The sequence below is a fragment of the Schistocerca americana genome, chromosome 4, assembly GCF_021461395.2.
Source record: "Schistocerca americana isolate TAMUIC-IGC-003095 chromosome 4, iqSchAmer2.1, whole genome shotgun sequence".
Classification (NCBI taxonomy): Eukaryota; Metazoa; Arthropoda; class Insecta; order Orthoptera; family Acrididae; genus Schistocerca; species Schistocerca americana.
Window position 1 is genome coordinate 350,148,491 of NC_060122.1, and position 19,551 is coordinate 350,168,041.

Here is a 19,551-nt window from a genome sequence, read left to right on the forward strand (position 1 = left end):
CATATGCTCATTTCATTCCATTTTTACCATCAGCTGCTGAATTTGATACATATGCCTGTATAATATTTAACTTGCGAGGCTAGTATTTGGATTTCACTAGTATTGTTCACTCACAGTAGGCTTGTACACAGGCACTGCAACATTCCACCCCTTGTGTGCTAACAAAGCAACACCATTAATGGAATTATACGAGCTATCAGAAAAACATACTGAATTCCCATCAACTGTTCTGAAATGTCACTGGCTTTCCAATGAGTCTCTCCTAATCCTAGTATTCCAGTTTTAGGGCACTGGTGTTCTCTTTCCACAATTTGTAATTTTCAATTAGGCACAATCCTTGCACATCTGAAGTTACAATATTTTGTATATTCCTAAGGATGTTCATAGCTTTTCATGTGGCTGTCCTCCACAGAGATCTGATAGGGAAGCTTTTTATATCTCTGGACTGTAGCAACAGCAGGTAAATCCATGACGGGTTTTCTTGGGAACAAATACATCACCAATGTAAAATAAATAAATAAATAAAAAATAAAAAAATACAGGCACACACAAATGAATAAAAATTCTATTTAGGTCTAATGGAGGAACAACTCAAAGTTAGTTCTTTAACATGTTGCCATGCTTCTTTGGTAACAGTGGTGCTGACATAAGAATTGAAAATGATTTGTCATTTTAAGTTTGAATAATGTGATGATTTCAATGTCAAAGAGAGCAGAATATGTGGCTTTGAGTGTGGGATAACAAGGTGCAGTCAGTACAACCAACTGTCTGATCATGACATAGGTCCCTCCAGTTACAGAGGCAAAATGAAGTGTTCCAAACATGTCTCCAGATTGGGCATGGATTCATCCACCTTTGAGAGAACTCATAAATACATGGTGCTAACTTCATATTTATATCTGTAAGCCTTATTTTAGAAGACAGTCCTTCATTGCATTGGGGACTTCCCCAATGTCCTCTGTATTCTAGCTGATGACAAAACAAGTCCTGCATTTTCTACAACAATTTTGCACACAGTAAGGAAAGACCAATTAACTTGGTCATCAAATTGATTTAATCAACCACCCTTTCCATTCTGCACATCTTTTGACTCAAATATTACTTCATATAGGGTGCTAATAACTGGGATGTTGTGAGCATGTAACTGAAACAACATACATCAAGGAAAACATATCAAGTGTGATAAAATGAGAAAAAGTGCTCTTGACAAAATCTCTTAGGAACCACAATTTCTTAAGGTTTCTCTTTCCAGTTGCAACAGAGTTGCACAATGGAGGTAAAGCTACACTTGTCCTAAGATTCGTATTTAATTTTAAGAATTGCATCTGACTAGTACATGACTGTCACTATTTTAATGTCTCTAAAATAACCACAGTTGCTATTACATTTTTATGTTCTTAAGTGTAAATATAGCAGTAAAGATCCATTTTACCTGTAATCAATCAGGTCAAGCATCCAGTGAATACGAACATGCCTTATGGCAGAGTTTGGCAGTGCCCCAATTAGCACTAAATTCAACTTTTCAGGATAAGACAGCAGGAAAGAGCGTGCTTCTGATGGTGAAGAAGGGCTGATAACAAATAATATGAATACAACTTATCAGTAATTAGAATATAATATGAAAATGTGCGCACATATTTTATACAGACAAGTAAATGTAAAAACTTGAAGTAGTACATGAAACAGGAATGAATTTATTAACATCTATTTGAAATTGACACTGTCAAGTGACATTATTAAGATCAACTCTCAGTATCTATGTTATGCGATGATTCAGTAGAAACTGTGCCTAGATAAAACAAGAGTGATTCAGTTTGATGCTAATAAACCTCCACTCCTACCTGGGACACTGTCTACAGTGTGTCTCAGAATTGTAGTGAAGGATTCATGAAGGGAAAATGATGATCAAAATGGCACTACTGATGTTCCAGTGGGTTAGAATCATGGAAATTTGGAAGCCATGGAAAGACTTTCAAGACTTTATTGAGCTCTTTCAACCATTTGTAAACAGTTCTATTTATATAGAATGCTGATTTATCCTGGTTAAAGGTCCCATTCTCTGCAATGAAAACAACAAATTTAATCACTGAATGTGATCTCTGAGGACTGTTTTGTAGCCAAATCAGTCAACAGTTTCTCAGTGGCTCTGTGAGTAACTGCCAAATTAAAAATCCAAACTGTTGGGTCCAATCCTCAATTGGTCTTAAAGATATTCTGTCATTTATCTTTTCTTTCAGCTCTCACAGTGATCTGTTAATGTGAAAAAAGTGAAGTTGCTTTGTGGGTCAGACTCCACCAGTCTCCCCTATAAAAGGTTGGGTAAATCATTCAACGGCTGCAGGGAGGCAATTGCATACCATTTCTGATAGAGCCATTCCTAGCAAAGCACTGAGGTTTTCAAACCAATTTTTAAGTTTTAGACAGCTAAGTAACCTTAGACATTCCAAAAAAAGCAGCATCCAGTTTCTCATACTGCCTTGAGTCCTTGTGGAAATAACTGGGAAAGTTAATTTCTTAGCATTTATTGCTGGAACATCGCTGCCCATCCATCCTACGAACTAGAAAAGGTGACTCATTTGAGAAGGCTACCCACTGTTAATGAACAGCAAACCAGTTGTGACAGTCTTGAGTAAACTGCAGTCTTTCCCAAGAACACACAGCCTCTGAAATGTATACACAGACAATTCATCTGCTTTGGAGCCCTCACATGCAGAAGGATTTTCTAAATGTTTGTGGTGAGTCTAGTTATACAGGGTTTATTTTTCACTGTTATTAGTCCTCTCATTATACACTGACACCACAAAATCAAGACAAAGTTCGCAGACACATTAGGAATGCTGCCCCATTTGGTCTATGATCATCTTATAATGCAATCAGGGTAAATGATTTCCTAGTCCTGTGACAGCAGTAAGTTAAATTTACAGATTTATAGGCTGTTTTCCTGACAGCATGTTTAAATTATATATAACTAAAAACATACTCTATACAGTCATTAAACTTTTATTATTCATTTCTGCCACAACTGGAGGCTTTGCTCCACTATCAGATGACAGGTTTGGTGCTCAGATCAGCAGCACTGCTCATATGAAATCAATAATGTTGAAATTTCTGCAGCTCTGGACATCTGTGTTGAGCATTTTTTCTCAAGGGTCTGAATATGAGCTTTACACATTCACTGCATACAAGCTGAAGCAACTTATAATAAATTAAATACATACAGACAGTCTACAGGATAGGAGAAGACAGATTGCTACTTACCATAAAGGTAAGACAGGCGCAATTAAAAGTCACCCATCACCTTTGTCAGAAGAAGATAAACACACATTTCATTCACACAAGTAAGCACACCTCATGCACACATGACTGCCAACTCTGCCAGCTCGGGCTAGAGTGCAGCCGGACTTAGTCGTGTTGTGTGCATAAGGTGTGCCTGCTTGTGTGAATGAATGGTGTGTGTCTCTCTCTGTTTCTGATGAAGATTTTGGCAGAAAGATTACATGTAAGTGTCTTTTAATTGTGCCTGTCTGCAACTGATTGTATCATTTTTATGGTAAGTAGTAATCTATCATTTCCTACATTGTTGATAATCCTACCTGGAGTTTCCATTGTTATATAGACAGTCTGTCAGTCAAGTTATGCAAGGTGTCTCAGGGGTAATGGTCAATATTCGGGGATGCAACAGGAACACTCACTTGAAGCAAAAAAACTTCATATGGATGTATGCCCTATTCTGAATGGTTCCTGAGACAGAACATATTTAATGTACATTTGCTGTCATGCCAGTAGTGCACTTTCCCAATTTGGTGGATTGGTCATGATAGTACACTTAATGGGCCACCAAGATCACCAGACCTTATGTCAATAGATTTTTGTTTATAAGGTTGGATGAAGACTGAAGTGTACACATGAAAGGTGAATACACAAGATGAACAGCTTTGGTCATCTCATGGACACTGCTGCCCTCATTAGGGAATGTGCAGAGGCACTCAGACGAGCAACACAACACATTCTCCCAAGAGTGCACAAACACACTGAAGTTGATGGTAAGATATTCAAAAATTTATTGTGTGCTGTACAACAGTTGTAATGCAATGTGTACAATAATGCTTAGAGGCTAATGTGTAAAAAATACACACTTTTCAACAGATATTTTGTAAAATGCATGTTTAATATTTACATGCAACACATCTGCATGTGTAAACCTGAAAATAGGCTGTACTGAATAACACAGAAAATAAATAACCCTATACATTAAATGTTTTCTATCTCATGAACTATTTGAAATGGAGCATATGTCCACATGAAGCGGTTTTTTTTTTTTTTTCATATGGCTATTACTGTTATTTTGGTGAATGCTGACCATTCCTCCTTGGACACTATGTACATCTACTTTGCCGGTGTACACCACATAGTGTACTTTACAAGTACTCTCTTAATGGCCTATCAACCAGGATAAATGACTTGCTTTACACCAGACAAAGGTAAGCTAATTGCGCACAGACAGAATGTCAGGCCCATTATATGCCTACTTTACTAGTATACATTGTGGTGTCACCGCCAGACACCACATTTGCTAGGTGGTAGTTTTAAATCGGCCGCGGTCCATTAGTACATGTCGGACCCGCGTGTCACCACTGTGTGATCGCAGACCGAGCGCCACCACAAGGCAGGTCTCGAGATACGGACTAGCACTCGCCCCAGTTGTACGGACGACTTTGCTAGCGACTACACTGACGAAGCCTCGCTCCTTTGCAGAGCAGATAGTTAGAATAGCCTTCAGCTAAGTCCATGGCTACGACCTAGCAAGGCGCCATTAGTAACATTGCATGTATCTAAAGAGTCTCACTTGTATCGCCACAATCTCCAGATGTACCACAAGGATGGATTAAAGTTAAGTATTCCCGCAGCTACGTACTTTTCTTTATAGCATTCATTACGTATCCTGTTTCAGACCTCCCGCCATCCTGCTTTAGCTTAGCGCGTGCCTTTCGGCTTCCTCTCATTGTGTCTAGGCTGTCTTGTCTAGACACAACATTTTTTGGCGACGAGTCAACAAAGGGTCTTGTTCTTTCTAATTGCTTACATTTACTTGTGTCATGGCTTCGCCAGATGTACTGTCCAAATTTTATCGCTTGCAGAATCAGAAGACGCAGGCGTTATTGGATGCCCTTGGACAGCTCGTCCAGGGTCAACGTGCACTGCAAAACGATGCGGCCGCCGCCGCTTCACCGCTACCGCAGCCACCACATGCAGTTGCACCCCCATTTCGTCCCTACGAACCGGCTAAGGAAACATGGACGGAGTGGTCACGCCATTTTGGATCTCATCTCGCCACCTACAGAATTCAAGGTAACGAGCGGCAGCCTCATTTATTGTCGTGTGTAGGGGTGCAAACGTACCGTGTGATAGTGAAATTATTTCCCCGACGCGACGTAGCAACTCTGTCCTATGAAGAAATTTTGTCGGCACTGGACGCCTATTTCAAAGAAACAGTCAATGTCGTTGCAAAAAGGTATACTTTCTTTCATACAAAACGTACGGCCGGTCAGACTAATAGGGAGTGGGTTGCAACATTGCAAGGCCTTACAAGGGATTGTGCTTTTGAGTGTGAATGTGGACTCCCTTATTCAGATACTATGGTACGTGATGCAATAGCACAGAACGTTTCTGATGTTCGCATACGGGAACAGATTTTGAAACTAGTTAATCCATTCCTTCAGCAAGTGATAGACATATTAGATAGACAAGACACACTTGACTTTGCTCAGGTATCATTTGCAACTTCGCCAGCCGTGTGTAACATTAACCGGCCCGCCGGGCGCGCTGCATGGCCCGGTAAACTGCCCTCGCACGCGTCCGCGCAGCTGCCGCCACGCTCTAAACCAGGTGTGCCGCGACAGCATACAACTGCAGTGAAATCATGCCCGCGGTGTGCTACTAGACATTCGCGTGAAAATTGCCCGTCACGCCAAGCTATTTGCCTTTTCTGTAATAAGAAAGAACATGTTCAAAGTGTTTGCCAGAAAAAGCTCAGATCAGACAATCACAACCATTCCAGGCCCTTTGCTTCACGCCGGAATCGAACCAAGAATACTCAGGCTCGTGAACCTTCGCCCATGGAAATTCATGCAGTTAATTCCACTTCGTCCAGTGCCACTGTCTCTAACAGTGACAGTGTTCGTCCCACACAAAGTGTGCGTCGACGTCGCCGGAAATCCTGTCAAGTCGCAAGTGCTTCTGTACCAGTGTCCGTTCAAATTGCATGCGAAAGTCGCTCTTGTCGTCAGCAGGACAATAAACTTTTTGTAGATTTGGACTTTAATGGCAAGGTCATACCATTCCAGCTCGATACCAGAGCTGCAGTTTCATTTCTCAAACACGACACGTACAAACAACTGGGCAAACCTCCGTTGCATGCCGCAGATGTTAAGTTACATAGTTATTCAGGACAGCAGATCCCTGTGTTAGGACAGTGCACTCTTCTTGCAACATATAAGGGACAAACAAAACTTGTGTCATTTTACGTTCTTCGTTCTTCTTCTGCAGTGAACTTGTTTGGTTTAGATTTATTTCAGTTGTTTAACATGTCTATAGTAAATCAGGTCCTATCAGTGAATCAGACTGTGCCTTCAGACAGTGTTTCTCGTCTGTGTGAAGAATTTGCAGACATTTTTGCACCGGGCCTTGGTTGCGCTAAGAACTATGAAGCACATTTGGAACTGAAAGTCAACGCGCAACCGAAATTTTTCAGAGCACGCAATGTTCCTCACGCATTGCGTGATGAGGTCGCAAGAGCATTACACGATTTAGAATCACAAGGTGTAATTGAACGTGTGCAAGCTTCTTTCTGGGCCTCACCCTTAGTAATTTTGCCAAAACCTTCCGGAAAACTGAGACTTTGTGTGGACTTCAAGGCAACAGTGAATCCACAACTCGTGATTGCAACTTTTCCCTTACCCCGCCCAGAAGATCTTTTTGATAAACTGTGCCCGGGTAAATACTTTTCGAAGTTGGACCTAGCAGATGCGTACTTGCAAATCCCAGTGGACGCCGAATCCCAGCGCGTCTTGGTGGTTAACACTCATCTTGGTTTGTACCGATTCAAAAGACTGCCATTCGGGTGTGCATCCGCCCCTGCATTGTTTCAGCAATATTTACAAACTGTTTGTGCGTCGGTCCCTGCTGCTGCGAACTATCTGGACTATATTGTGATCTCCGGAAAGACGGGAGACGAGCATTTAGCACGCCTACGAACATTATTTCAGGTATTGCGACAAAATGGTCTTCGCTTGTGGAAGGACAAATGTGTGTTTTTTGCTCGTGACTTACCATACCTGGGACATGTAATCAATGCCCAAGGCATACATCCGAGTCCAGAGCACCTCTGTGCCATACAAGACTTGCCTTCGCCGCAGAATTTGAAGCAGCTACAGAGTGTGTTGGGTAAAATTAACTATTATCATCGCTTTCTGCGCAATGCCTCTTCCATTTCAGCTCCGCTTCATAGCTTACACCGTAAGGGTGTTCCGTTCGTCTGGACGACGGAATGCGAACGCGCCTTTCGCCAGTTGAAATCGGCGTTGCTTTCTAATACTTGCCTTACGCCATTCGATCCCCAGAAACCCCTTTTGTTGATGGTAGATGCATCGGATTTCGGGATCGGTGCTGTGCTTGCGCACAGAGATGGGTCGCATGATCACCCCATTGCCTTTGCGTCCAAATTGCTCTCGTCTGCGCAAAGAAATTATTCACAGATAGAGAAAGAAGCTTTGGCTCTCGTGTTTGGTGTTACTAAGTTCCATGATTTCTTGTATGGTCGTCACTTTACCATCATCACAGACCACAAACCTTTGACGTCGCTTTTTCATCCGAACAAGCCTGTACCTCCGCGTACAGCGCAGAAATTCATTCGCTGGTCTATTTTCCTCTCGCAGTACCGCTACAATATCTTGTATCGGTCCACTGCTAAGCACGGAAATTCCGATGCGTTGTCCCGTTTGCCTGTTGCTGAGGATAGAGCATTCGATTCTTCCAAACTTGCTTGCATGTTCATTGATTCGGAAACCGATGAAGTGGTCGAATCGTTTCCGACTGATTTTCGTCGTGTACCTACAGCCACAGCTGCTGACCCTGTCCTTGCTACCGTTTTGCATTTTGTTGCTACGCAATTGCCTTTGTCAAAGTCTTGGATCGAGGATCCGTTGGTTCACTGATTTTTGGCTCACAAGGAGAGACTTTTTGTACGACGTGGTGTTTTGTTGCTGCGTTCTGATAATGATCAGTCCAGAGTCATGGTCCCACGTTCGTTTCAGTCCTCTGTTTTACGGCTTCTTCACCAAGGACATTGGGGTATAGTGCGAACGAAACAACTTGCTCGTCAGCACTGTACTTGGTTCGGAATCGATGCTGCGATTGCGAATATGTGTTCTTCTTGCATGGCGTGTGCCGAACAACAATCCGCACCGCCGCGGAAAGTCTTTGCATGGCCAAAAGCCACTTCCCCTTGGCAACGCTTGCACATTGATTTTGCTGGTCCATTCTGGAATGCTCGATGGTTGGTTCTGGTAGATGCCTTCAGTAATTTTCCTTTTGTTGTCCGGATGTCTTCCACGACATCAACTGCCACCATCCAAGCGTTGTCTGCTCTCTTTTGCATTGAAGGTCTTCCGCAGACTATTGTTTCCAACAATGGCCCACAATTCATGTCCGCAGAATTTCACACATTCTGCCAGGTCAATGGTATTCAACATCTGACATCCGTGCCATTTTCGCCTCAGTCAAACGGTGCCGCTGAACGATTGGTCCGGACTTTCAAGTCGCAGATGTTGAAGTTGAGAGAGTCGCATTCTCGGGAGGACGCGTTGTTGCTCTTTTTGTCATCGTATCGCTCTCACCCCCGAGATGGTCGCTCGCCGGCTGAGTTGCTCCACCGTCATCCTCATCGAACCTTGATGTCTTTGCTGCATCTGCCGCATCAGGTTCCTGTGCAGTGGCCGATTCCTGCTTTTGCTCCAGGCGACGTTGTATTCTATTGCAACTTTCGCGGTTCACGGCGTTGGTTTGCAGGGCGCATTCTTCGCTGCCTCGGCCGTGCGATGTATTTGGTTTTGGGGGCCTCTGGTGAGGTGCGTCGGCATCTCAATCAGCTGCGCCTCTGTCGTCGCACGGGTTCTGCCGCTCCCCATCTGCTTTCAGCGACGGTGCCGTCCGGTCAGCGCCCTGGGGACCCATCTACTGGCTCGCCTCATCCCCAGGTGTTACCGACGATGCCTTCCATTTTGCCCCATGGCGACGCGACGCTGCCGCCTCTGCCGCCGCCGCCTGTCCTCCAGCCGGCGCCGCCCGCAGTGGACGGTTCGCTGCAGCCACCAAGCGCCTCCCTGGGTCACGCACTGCTCATCGCTTCCCGTGACCAGCTGTCCTCCTCCATGGAACTCTTGCCCGCTCCGGACCACATGACGTCATCGCACGTCGGATACCCCGACACAATGGAGGTCGACCCTTCGGCCCCTCCTGTCTCTTTACGGGCGCATACACCGCATGTTGACGTGCACCCTGGACTAGGTTTTCAGGCGTTTTCTAGATCCCCTCGGACCGAATGGCCGGGTGCGGGTGGCACAGCCTCGCCTGTTGTTAGGCTCCCCACCTCATCGCATACGTCAACATGGGGTCCTCCCCACGGCGGGCGGAAGCCTTATAACACAACCATTCGCTGATTTGTGGGGGAGGAATGTGGTGTCACTGCCAGACACCACACTTGCTAGGTGGTAGTTTTAAATCGGCCGCGGTCCATTAGTAAATGTCGGACCCGCGTGTCGCCACTGCGTGATCGCAGACCAAGCCCCACCACAAGGCAGGTCTCGAGATATGGACTAGCACTCGCCCCAGTTGTACGGACGACTTTGCTAGCGACTACACTGACGAAGCCTCGCTCCTTTGCAGAGCAGATAGTTAGAATAGCCTTCAGCTAAGTCCATGGCTACGACCTAGCAAGGCGCCATTAGTAACATTGCATGTATCTAAAGAGTCTCACTTGTATCACCACAATCTCCAGATGTACCACAAGGATGGATTAAAGTTAAGTATTCCCGCAGCTACGTACTTTTCTTTATAGCATTCATTACGTATCCTGTTTCAGACCTCTCGCCATCCTGCTTTAGCTTAGCGCGTGCCTTTCGGCTTCCTCTCATTGTGTCTAGGCTGTCTTGTCTAGACACAACATACATCATGTGACTAAGCTAGTTATCTACACACTGTGGATGTTACACCTAAGAGGTGCTTACAATAATGCACCTCAGTAGTGTATATATTTTCCACAAAATAAGAAAGTTTAAATCACAAATATGGCCAGTCAAGTAATACGAAAATTAAAGCTTAACAATGTGTGCAAGAATAATCTTTCAGAGCAGACACTATTAACATTCTTCAGTCCCTATGAGAAATTCCATACAGATCAGACAGAAAGAATTAGACAAACAACAGCTCACACAGAGAGATACAAGCAGTCCTTTTTCCTACATTTCATCTGTGGCTAGAATGGGAAGAATCATAAATACACAGTGTGACAAAATTTGCCATTTACCAAGTATTTCACAGTGGTTCACAGAGTATAGATGCAAATGCAGTTGCAGGATAATAAAATGTAACCCAAAATATTGAATGTACCCAGCTGCAAGCTCACTCTCATTCTCTGTGAGTCATCCAACACCATGCTCCAATCTTAACTGACATTTCCCTAGATTTAAGGACAATTCCATTTTTCACCCTGGCTGTTATAGAATCACTGTTATTTATATCACAGTCAGTTGAGTTGAGCTGCTAGCTATTTTTAAGCACATATCCTCAATTTGCACCAGCACCCTTTGTGGGTGTATAAAAACGTATATGTGACACGTAACTACTGCTGCAGTGGCATACATACATAAACATAAATCGCATCTCACCACTCACACAGAAAAATTCCCTACCTGGGTTAATTCAACACTCAATTTCCCAGAGGAATATCCTATATTTAAGGACTACATTGGATGACAAATCAGACTGCTCTACTGTACATGTCGACCGCACCTGTGTGCGAGACTGCTGGAGTCAATTTATGTTCTGGCACCTACAGACTTGTATACTTACTCAGCAAGCAAACTAACTATTATACAGGTTTCCATTGGTGTCTATCAATATCAGTACACCTGTGAGCAACTTGCCCAAAATCAGTTTGATTTGATTTACAGTGAACTAGTTGTCAGAATTCTTTTATTTTTTGTGGCTCATGACAAATATTTTATTTTATTTCCAACTTAGCAAATTTTGTTTCATGCTGCAATGCACATATGCGAAAGGAATGAGTAGTGATTGCCATAGAAGAATGTATCACAAAACATATAATACCACTAGACATTTTACATTTGTGCTTGGAAATGAAACTGTATTGGACATATATTAAGAATGAAGAAGGGGCTTACAGAAACTGTCTTAGAAAGGTATGTGGAAGGAAAGAGGAGGTGAGGGAGAGAGAGATTTCAGATAATGGATGATTGATCACATAAACTGGCATTAAGAAGGAAGCAATGGATTGGATGAAATGAAGACACAAAGGACCTGGTAATAGAGAAGAATACTGATGATGATGATTTGCTCTTGAAGTAGAACATAATGTTTAAGGAAAGAATAAAAAAATGTGTTTTCCCCCTGCCTATTCTCAGTTTAATTGTTATAGTATAGTACAATACGTATCACATATTTACCACTCGTATTTAAAGCTAGTCAAAAATTATCAAAAACATCAATCATAAAATTCCTTTCAGTGTGCATAGTATTTTACCTATAGTAAAATTTTTCAAGGGCATAAATACATATAATACTAATAAATTTAGTTTCAATTCAAGTAATCTTGATATCACCATCTACTTTAAATCAATGTTTCAAATACATACTAACCTTTGTGAGCAAAAAATCTCTCATGCAGCAACAAATTAAGAGAATTAGAATCTGTTTATGGATATTAATTCATACTGCACACAAATATCTCATCTACCAATGTTCCTACACACCAAATTAACTATAACGTGTTACTAAATGTAATTGACCTCTGTAGATTCATGTTTCCATTCCCATCTGTGAATTAGTAAGTGATGAAATTCCTTCCATATTATTCCCAGAGGAACCCAATGAATATTGGGTGCTGATGTTATATTTGTTACAGGGGGAACATCATATGGTTCAATTAAAAAGAAAGAAAATTAAACCAACATCATGTATGGCACCACGGAACTTACATTTAATTCAAATGAAAAAGTATAATAACCCAAATTTCACTGTATACTAAACAGAGGTAAAAAAAATAAAATAAAATAAAAAAAAAAAAAAAACTCTTCCTTTTCTTAACAATATCGTGAAAAGGAAAGTTACTCACCACATAGCGGAGATAGTGAGTGCAGACAGGCACAACAAAAAGACTGTCACAAATAATAGCTTTCGGCCAGTAAGGCCTTCCTCAAAATTAGATGGCAAACACACACATACCCACTCAATCAAATGCAACTCACGCACACATGACTGCAGTCTCAGGCAACTGAGGCCACACTGCGAGCAGCAGCACCAGTGCATGATGGGAGTGGTGACTGGATGGGGGTAAGGTGGAGGCTGGGGTAGGGAGGGGGAGGGATAGTAGGATAGGTGTGGCAGACAGTGACGAGCTGTTGGGGAGTGCGGAGGGATGAGGTGAAAAGAGGGTGGGGCAGCTATGTGCAGTCAGGATATTAGACAGAGGAAGTGGAGAGGTTGGGGGGGCAGGGGGTATAGCAGAAAAGGAGAGAAGTAAAAAGGCTGGGTGTGATGGGGGAATGAGGGCTGTGTAAAGCTGGAATGGAAACAGAGAATGGGCTGGATGGGAGAGGACAATAACTAACGAAGGTCACACAATATACTCGTCCATCCCTACACAACCCCTGCTCCCAACACCTTACCTCATGGCTCATATGCCTGAAATAGACCTAGATGCAAGACCTGTGCTATACATCTTCCCACCACCACCTACTCCAGTCTGGCCGCAAACATCACCTATCCCATCAAAGTCCAGGCTACCTGTGAAACTAGTCATGTGATCTACAAGCTAAGCTGCAATCACTGTGCTGCATTCTAAATGGGCATGGCAACCAACAAGCTGTCTGTCCACATGAATGGCCACCAACAAACTGTGGTCAAGAAACAAGTGAACCACCCTGTTGCTGAGCACGCTGCCAAATATGACATCCTTCATTTCAATGACAGCTTCACAGCCTGTGCCATATGGAGCTTTCCCCAACAATACCAGCTTTTCTGAATTGTGCAGGTGGGAACTTTCCCTGCAATATATGCTATGTTTCCGTAACCCTCCTGGACTCAAACTCCGTTAGTCATTGTCCTCTCACATTCAGCCCCTTCTCTGTTCACATTCTAGCGCTACACAGCCCTCATTCCTCCATTGCACCCAGCCCTTTTACTTCTCTCCTCTTCTGCTTCGCCCCCTCCCTCCTTCCCCTCTCCATCACTCTGCTCCATCTGTCCAACCTCCCAACTGCACATAGCTGCCCTACCCTCTTTCCACCTCATCCCTCCATGCTCCCCAACAGCACATCACTGTCTGCCACATCTACCCTACTATCCCTCCCCCTCCTGGCCCCAACCACCTCCTTATGCCCACCCAGTCGCTACTCCCATCATGGACTGGTGCTGCTGCTCACAGTATGGCCTCAGTTGCCTGAGACTGCAGTCGTGTATGTGAGTTGCATTTGTGTGAGTGGGTATGTGTGTGTTTTCCATCTAATTTTGATGAAGTCTTAGTGGCCAAAAGCTATTATTTGTGACAGTCTTTCTGTTGTGCCTATCTGCAACTCAGCATCTCCACTATATGGTGAGGAGCAACTTTCCTTTTCACAATATTGTTACATTCCATCCTTGATTTTCCATTGTTTGACTCTTCCTTTTCTTGGTTTATTTCCTTCCAGAGGGTTTAGTTTCTTTCAATATGTATAACAAAGAAAGCATACAAAGGAATAAAACATTCAGTGCATCTCTTGAAATACTCCTTTTAGCACTGAACTTTATGAACAGTGCTCTAAAAGTGTAAAAACTGGTGCTAAATGTAAATAGAATATCAATATATTTCAATTCCCAGGTAATAAGCTGGATCCCTCAAAGATGAGTAACGAAAAACTTGTTATGGAATGGTGAGATGGAGAATGTAAGTCTGCAACTGAGGTAACTTGTAATGAGGAATCATTAAAACTAGCCAACAGTTCAATACAGAATAGACTGTGCTTTCTATGCATTTCTATAAAATGAACATTAGTCTTTTTCTTTTTCTTCTTCATGGTGTCTTCCCGCTGGAACAGAGTATGCTTGTAGGGTCAATACACACCATTTCTAATGCTTCCTGTGGATTTATGTTTCTAGACCTAAGATCTGTATTTACAGTGTCCAGCCACCATAATTTACGGCTTTCATGCTTTATCTGGCCTTAGACAGTGAGGTGATAAGCTGAGCTGATGACTGAGTTGGGTGGTGCCCATAGAATGTGTCCGTACCAAGAAATCCTCAATTCTTGCATCTTCTCAATGACTGGAGCCATTCCAGCTAGTTGTCAGATCAATGTGTTGTTGATGTGATTGGGTATAGAAATACTGAATGACCTTCTTGTATCTATATTTCCATCACATGTAACTAGTGTTCAGTAATTCTAGGTGCAGGCCAACATTCAGTACCAAATATTGTAATGCAACTGGCTTCACCATAGTGAAGTATTTATTTGATTTTAGGCAGATAGGCATCTTCTTATTACAAAGCACACCTATGACATCTCTGAATCACGTCTAGGTCCCTTTGATTATTTCTCACAAATCTTCAGTCACATAGCCATCACTCTGCAGTTGAGAACCTAGGTATAGAAATGCATCCACCTAGGTGGGAAGAGCTCCATTAATCTGTATAGTCCAGACAATGGAGTCATTTGGATGTACTAGGACTTATGGATGTTTAAATGGAGGCCAAATCTCTGCAGACAGTCATATCATGTTTGTATTTGAGTTTCGAGTTCCTTCCTGGTACCCAACACAAGCATTATGTCACCAGCATATAGAATCATCCATAGTACACATTTCTGTAGGTTATGCATTATGGTATCAATTTGGAGACAGAGCTGGGCCTTGATAAATGCCAACTGTCACAGGGAAGCTGTCAGTCAGCCCTGCATAGAATATCACATCTAGTTGCTGGTGTTGCCGTATGGCAATTTTATCTTTATGTCAGTTTCTAGAATGTGATGATTGTGAATAGCATGCCAAATCTTCTGATGTAATACTCAATCAAATGGCTTCTCTAGGTTCAGAAAGGCAAGATATAGTGACCTCCTTTTCTTGCAGACTCCCTCTACCATCTGGTACACTGCAAAAATTGACCTATAATGCCACACTCCACAAAACCACATTGACGTACTGAGAGGTGGACTATGTTCCTCTGCCCACTGTCAAAGATATGTTTGTATTATCTTCATAGTGTGGGAGAGATGCCAGCTTGGCCAGTAATTATTACTTCAAAGGGTCACCTTTGCCCTTAAATAGGTACTGTGATACTAGATAACCAATCAGTGGGCACCAAAGTTAGCAGCCCGTCACTCATGTATGAAACAGATACTGAATCAAGGGTAGTAAAGCAAAAGCAGAAATGCTTAACTTCACTTTCAAATGTTCTTTTGCATAGGAAAACTGATGAGAATCACCCCTATTTAATCAATGCACCATTGAAAAGATGAGTGAAATAAGTATTAGTGTTAGTGAAATTCAGAAATAGCTGAAATCATTCAAACTGAACAAAGATCCAGGGCCCAATGGATTCCTATCAGATTTCTTAATGAATCTGCAGCTGAGTTAGCCTCTCATTTAACTTTGATCTGTCACAGGGCCCTCAAACAATAAACCACGTGCAACAGTTGGAAGAAAACACAGGTCACACCCTTCTACAGGAAGGGTAGCAAAGTGAGCCACAACACTCCATCCAGTATCCATGACATCAGTTGTAGAATCTCTGAACATATTCTCATCTCAAGAGGTATCTCAAACAGTATGACCTCCTCCATGCCATCCAGCATGGATTCCAAAAAAATTGCTCATGTGAAACTCAACTTGCATTTTTCACACAACAGACTGAAAGTTTTGGATCAAGGCAGTCCACTAGATTCAGTATCTCTGGATTTGCAAAAAGCATTTTACTCAGTACCACATCTATGCTCATTATCAAATTGTGGTAACATGGGATATTAAGTAAATATGTAACTGGAATGATGATTTTTTTTTTATTTTTTAAATTTTTTTTACCTCAGATTTTTTGCAAATGGTGCAGTTATCTGTAAAGAAGAAGTGTCTGAAACAAGCTACATAAATATTCAGTCAGATCTTGGTAAGATTTCAAAGTGGTCCAAAGACTGGAGATTTGCTTTAAATGCTCGGAAATGTAAAATAGTGCACTTAAAAATGTAGTATCCTATGACTGTATTGACAATGAATCACTGTTGGAATTGACCACTCGTACAAATACCTGGGTTTAACACTTTGTACGGATATGAAATGGAATGACTGCATAGGCTCAGTTATGGGTAAAGCAGGTGGTAGACTTTGGTTTATTGCTAGAATACCGGGGAAGTGCAATCAGTCTACAAAGAAGATAACTTACAAATCACTCTTGCAACTGGTTCTAGAATATTGCTCAATTGTGTGGGGCCCATACCAACTAATAAGGGATATTGAACATATACAGAGGAGGACAGTACATGGTCACAGATTTGTTTGACTCATGGTAGACGGTCATACAAATGTTGAAGAAACTGAAGTGGCAGACTTTTGAAGATGGAAGTAAACTATCTTGCAAAAGCATACTTACAAAGTTTCAAGAACTGACTTTAAATGACAACTCTAGGAATATACGACAACCCCCTACATGTCACTCCAGCAGGGATTGTGAGGACAAGATTAGGTTAATTGCAAAATTCACAGAGCCATTAAAACGGTCATTCTTCCTGCACTCTATACATGAATCGAATGGAAAAAAACCCTAACAAATGGCACAATGGAACATACCCTCTGCCATGCTGTTCACAGTGGTTTGCAGGATATGGATGTAGGCATAGATGTACATTACCAAAATTAATGCTGGGGTTGCTTTGTCATTAAGTCCCTCAATTTTCCATATGTCTGCAGGAAGGTCTTCTGGTCCTAGAGTCTTTTCATTTTTTTTGTTATGAATGGCAGCTTTGACTTCCTATGTTGTGACACATGGAACTATCTCAGTTGTGACATGAACATCCATTATGCAAGTATATGATCTACCAGTGCTAGACTCTCTAAAATAGCATTACACAAAAATTTTAATGTTGAAGACATTCTTTAGTGATGATACACAGAATACTGATTGAGAGTACTGCCGTCTGCTTCACATCTCCTGTGCAGCAAGCTATGTAAATTTAAGTATTAACTGTGTTTTTCTTACTTGTCACTTCCTTTTCCGTATGTTTTTGCTTTTTGGAAGCTTTAATTTTCGAGTACTGGTAATAGTGTTCCATAGATTTCGTATTTGTTTTAAATACAGTCTGGAGACAGTTAGTGCTTATTTTCATTGTTTCCAACAAAAATGGTCTAGTAACCACAGTTTAGTCAGCTATCAGCCACCTTTAGTGAATTAACAGTCTAGTTAAAAGTTGATTACTCAACTCTCTACAGTAAATTGTTGATTCCTTAGGATGGATAGGATGTGTGACTGCTGTGTACAGATGCAGGAGGAGCTGGCCACTGTTCGCGAACAGCTGAACATGCTGATGGCCGCAGTCAGCCGTCTTCAGGCTGCTGCCTCGAAGTGTAGTGGCAGTGGGGAGTCTGGTGCATCGCATGGTACACCCCACGTGTTACATGCTTCACCCACAGTCCCTGCTGTCGAGACATCTTTGTAGGTACTGGGCATGGTTGGGGCACCCTCTCCCCAAGGGGAGTGCGGGTTCAACGGCGTTCATGTCGCACGAGGCAGTGGGTCAGTGTGGAGGCTGCCCGTGTGGCATTGCCTGCTCTGCCTGTGAATGGACATGTGGCCACTCCTTCAGCAAGGTCTGAGCATGCACACGGGGGGAGGTGTTTATTAGTGATTGGGAGCTCCAATGTTAGGCACGTGATGGAGCCCCTTAGGGAAATAGCAGAAAGGTCAGGGAAGAAGGCCAGTGTTCACTCTGTCTGCTTACCAGGGGTCTCATCTGAGATGTGAAGGAGGCCCTACCGGCGGCGATAGAGAGCACTGGGTGCACCCGACTGCAAATTGTTGCTCATGTCAGCACCAATGACTCCTGCCATCTGGGTTCAGAGGTCATCCTCAGTTCCTACAAGCGGTTGGCAGAGTTGGTGAACACGGAAAGCCTCGCTCATGGGGTGGAATCTCAGCTAACTATTTGTAGTGTCATTCCCAGAACCAATCGCAGTCCTCTAGTTTGGAGTCAAGTGGAAAGCTTAAACCAGAGGCTCAGATGATTCTGCAGAGATCTGGTGTGCAAATTTCTCGACCTCCGCTATCGGGTGGAGAAATTTAGGGTCTCCCTGAATAGGTCAGGCATGCACTACACGCAGGAAGTGACTACAAGGGTAGTGGAGTATGTGTGGAGTGTACATGTGGGTTTTTTAGGTTAGAGAATTCACTCCCTAGGCCCAACAAGATGCCTCCTGAGATGCAACAAGGTAGCAGTAGACTAAACACAACAGGGGATGACAACATTAATGTGGTAATAGTAAACTGCAGGAGCTTCTATAGAAAGGTCCCAGAACTGCTCTCATTAATAAATGGTCACAATGCCCACATAGTACTAGGGACGGAAAGTTGGCTGAAACCAGATGTAAACAGTAATGAAATTCTAAACTCAGATTGGAATGTATACTGCAGAGACAGGCTGGACAGTGAAGGGGGAGGTGTGTTTAAAGCAATAAAAAGTGCAATAGTATCGAAGGAAATTGACGGAGATCCAAAATGTGAAATAATTTGGGTGAAGGTCACAGTTAAAGCAGGCTCAAACGTGGTAATTGCATGTCCCTATAGACCCCCTGGCTCAGCAGTTGTTGTGGCAGAACAACTGAAGGCAAATTTGGAAAATATTTTCAGTAGATTTCTCAACCATGTTATAGTTTTGGGTGGAGATTTTAATTTACTGGCTATAGACTGAGAGACTCAAACGTTTATAACAGGTGGCAGGAACAAAGAATCCAGTGAAAGTTTTTTAAGTGCATTATCTGAAAATTACCTTGAGCAGTTAAACAGAGAACCAACTCGTGGCGATAACATATTAGACCTTCTGGCGACAAACAGACCCGAACTATTTGAAACAGTTAATGCAGAACAGGGAATTAGTGATCATAAAGTGGTTACAGCGTCAGTGATTTCAGCCATAAGTAGAAATATTAAAAAAGGTAGGAAGATTTTTTTTTTTTAGCAGAAGTGACACAAAGCAGATTTCAGAGTACTTGACAGCTCAACACAAAATTTTTATCTCAGGTA

The 19,551-nt window shown here is 42.6% G+C and overlaps 1 protein-coding gene across 2 annotated transcripts in view; it reads right to left on the reverse strand.

Moving 5' to 3' along the window:
• Window positions 1-19,551, reverse strand: part of LOC124612795 (alpha-L-iduronidase) — a 244,535-nt gene that overhangs the window by 173,738 nt on the left and 51,246 nt on the right. For both annotated transcript variants that reach the window (XM_047141198.1, XM_047141197.1), the window contains exon 4: window positions 1,433-1,570. In XM_047141198.1, coding sequence (XP_046997154.1) covers window positions 1,433-1,570 — 138 coding nt within the window. The remainder of the gene's footprint in view (window positions 1-1,432; window positions 1,571-19,551) is intronic.